Genomic DNA, 3,347 nt, shown 5'->3' with positions numbered 1-3,347 from the left:
TTCAAATGTAACAGAGCCTTATTCCCATTTCACTACTCGACATGCAATTGGTTTATCCTTACGAGAATCTGATGTCACTTCAAACTCCACACAGTCTAAACAAAAAAAGATTTAATCTATCAATATCAATCGAAATGTTTTTACACTTCAGATTATAGCCCAGAGCAGTGGCCTTTGCAATAGCAGTAGAGACAAGGGGATAGGCGGGGTGGGGCGGATGGGTGAAGGATTACAGTGTGAAATTCCCTAACAAGTCAATGATCAGTGGTTTGTTCTGACTAGGTAAATAACAAAAGTTCTGCTTCGTTTTACCCCACAATAAAACAAAGACTATACATGAGTTTGAAAAGTTGTTTTATAACTAACAGTAACTTTTGGACACACTTTTTTTGCAGACAGAGTCCTTCAGAGTACCCATCACATTCACATTAAAAAGACAGAGCAGAGCAACTTAGAATAGCAAAGAACACCCTGATACAACATCGTGAAGTCACGTGAAAGCCACGTGTTGATAACATGTACTGTGGTGGGATTCAGATGGTGGAGATCAAATTTTAAAAGTATACTAACAAAGGTATGCCCAGGAATCTCCATAGAAATCTCATGCCTTGAGGATGAGCTTCCCCCTCCCAATATGTCATAAAGTGTCCACCACTGATTATGGTAGAGAGTAAAAAGTCATATGAGGAAACCCAATGAATTACTTGACAAAGAATGCTTTTCAAATAATGACTGATGAAACAAATGCTCTGAATAACTCAATAGGCCCACAAAAAAAGCTTGTTCCCCTTATGAAAAAGCAGAAAGGCAACAAACCTATTACTTGAATGATATTATATCAACGTTTCAGAAAAGCAATTTAATACTAATTGTGTAGTTGCACACATAACAAGTAATATAAGAGTCATTGAAGGGTGAAAATAAACAAAATTTACAAACCACCAAGTTCCAGTTCACTTGAATGTCCTTTGTACTGACTGTAATGAAAGAACACTCGAAGATCCTGTTCAGCACACTCAATAAAGCCATAACTTTGCTGCATAAATAATATAGAAAAAAGACTGAATGTACTTTTAGAGGGGATGAACTTAGAGAATATATATCAATAACATTATGGAAGATGTCATTAATACACATGTTGATGTCAAAGCACTCATTGCCGGTCAAATGTAGTTAAATACAGTCAAATGTAGATGAATGTATTCAAATGTGGTTGAAGGTACACAAAAGTAGATGAATGTATTCAAATGTAGATGAATGTATTCAAATGTTGTTGAATGTACACAAAAGTAGATGAACGTATTCAAATGTACATGAATGTATTAATATGTGGTTGAATGTACACAAAAGTAGATGAACGTATTCAAATGTACATGAATGTATTCAAATGTGGTTGAATGTACACAAAAGTAGATGAACGTATTCAAATGTACATGAATGTTTTCAAATGTGGTTAAATGTACACAAAATTAGATGAACGTATTCAAATGTTCATGAGTGTATTCAAATGTGGTTAAATGTACACAGAAGTAGATGAATATATTCAAATGTAGATGAATGTATTAAAATGTGGCTGAATGTACACAAAAGTAGATGAACGTATTCAAATGTTCATGAATGTATTCAAATGTGGTTAAATGTACACAAGGGAAGATGTATGTATTCAAATGTAGATGAATGTTTTCAAATGTGGTTGAATTAATTCAAATGTGGTTTAATGTTCTCACACAGGGTGTAGATTAATATTACACAAATGGGCACGTGAGTTTCAGTTGAAAGTACTTTCACAATCTAATGATATCAAGTCCCATTATTGGACATTGGATGAAAGTGCCAATGTCCAATAATGGGACTTGATATCATTAGATTTATCTTAAAACATAGATTACTGGGGCAAACAGTCCGAATGGAAGTTTCAATAGAAAGCTTTTCAAATTGACCAGAACAAAAAATAAGACACCAAACAGTGCAAAACGGTTACAGCTTCCTCTACAAAGGCTATTGAAATCGAAACCATTTTTGCAAACTTTTAGATATCATGCAAATACACTTTTAGATGAACAAAGTGACATATTTTTCGTGTTTTAAAACACAAGTTTTTCGGTCATAGATAAATTTTTTACTTCTTCATTGTACATCTTATTCTTATCTTGAAGGAACTTACTCTACAAAAGAACACCTTTGTAAATACAGCAGAATCTGCAGCAAACTTTTGCATTTGTCAATGTCACATAATGATCCATGAAAAAATTTTAAAAAAAGTCGAGAAGCATTTTTTTGCAGTAATTTGGGTCATGGACCAGATCATAAAAACTCCATACTAAACTGACTTTGAATTGTTAAAATAACTTACACAAAGTTTTTCAATGACACCTGTTTCCCTGTGTCTTACATGAACACCATTTGAAAGGTAATGGTCACCAATACCATAGCCCTGAGACCCATTTGTTCGCATAGAATGCTTCTAAGTGATAAGAAAACATTATAGAATGTTCTAATTAGTAAGAAAACATTATAGAATGTTTCTAATTAGTAAGAAAACATTATAGAATGTTTCTAATTAGTAGGAAAACATTATAGAATGTTTCTAAGTAGTAAGAAAACGTTATAGGATGTTTCTAACTAGTAAAAAAACATTATAGCATGTTTCTAATTAGTAGGTAAACATTATAGAGTGTTTCTAATTAGTAAGAAAACATTATAGAATGTTTCTAATTATTAAGAAATTTTTATAGAATGTGTCTAATTAGTAGGCAAACATTATAGAATGTTTCTAATTAGTAGGAAACCATTATATAATGTTTCTAAGTAGTAGGAAAACATTATAGAATGTTTCTAATTAGTAAGAAAACATTATAGAATGTTTCCAAATAGTAACAAAACGTTATAGGATGTTTCTAATTAGTAGGAAAACATTATAGAATGTTTGTAATTAGTAGAAAACCATTATAGAGTGTTTCTAATTAGTAAGAAAACATTATAGAATGTTTTCAAGTAGTAAGAAAACGTTATAGAATGTTTCTAATTAGTAGGAAAACATTATAGAATGCTTCTAATTAGTAGGAAAACATTATAGAGTGTTTCTAAGTAGTAAGAAAACGTCATAGAATGTTTCTAATTAGTAAGAAACATTATAGAATGTTTCTTATTAGTAAGAAAAGGTTATAAAATGTTTCTAATTAGTAAGAAAACATTAGAGAACGTTTCTAATTAGTAAGAAAAGGTCATAAAATGTTTCTAATTAGTAAGAAAACATTAACAGCAAAATGAAATGAAAATAAAATTTTTCATGAACAAAAAGCAGTAGGAAGTACCTTCCATGAGTCTGTTGCCATGTTTGATTCACC

At 31.2% G+C, this 3,347-nt stretch overlaps 1 protein-coding gene across 1 annotated transcript; it reads right to left on the bottom strand.

Moving 5' to 3' along the window:
- LOC124450467 (cold shock domain-containing protein E1-like) lies at positions 1–3,347 on the bottom strand. Its single transcript, XM_047001163.1, has 4 exons — positions 3,315–3,347; positions 2,354–2,464; positions 940–1,036; positions 1–95 (listed from the first exon to the last, which is right to left on the bottom strand). Exons 1-4 carry the CDS (start codon positions 3,333–3,335, stop codon positions 19–21), a joined length of 306 nt encoding a protein of 101 aa, XP_046857119.1. The 5' UTR covers positions 3,336–3,347; the 3' UTR covers positions 1–18.

The sequence above is a fragment of the Xenia sp. Carnegie-2017 genome, unplaced genomic scaffold (assembly GCF_021976095.1).
Source record: "Xenia sp. Carnegie-2017 unplaced genomic scaffold, XeniaSp_v1 HiC_scaffold_24, whole genome shotgun sequence".
Classification (NCBI taxonomy): Eukaryota; Metazoa; Cnidaria; class Anthozoa; order Malacalcyonacea; family Xeniidae; genus Xenia; species Xenia sp. Carnegie-2017.
This window is presented reverse-complemented; position numbering and strand designations above follow the sequence as displayed.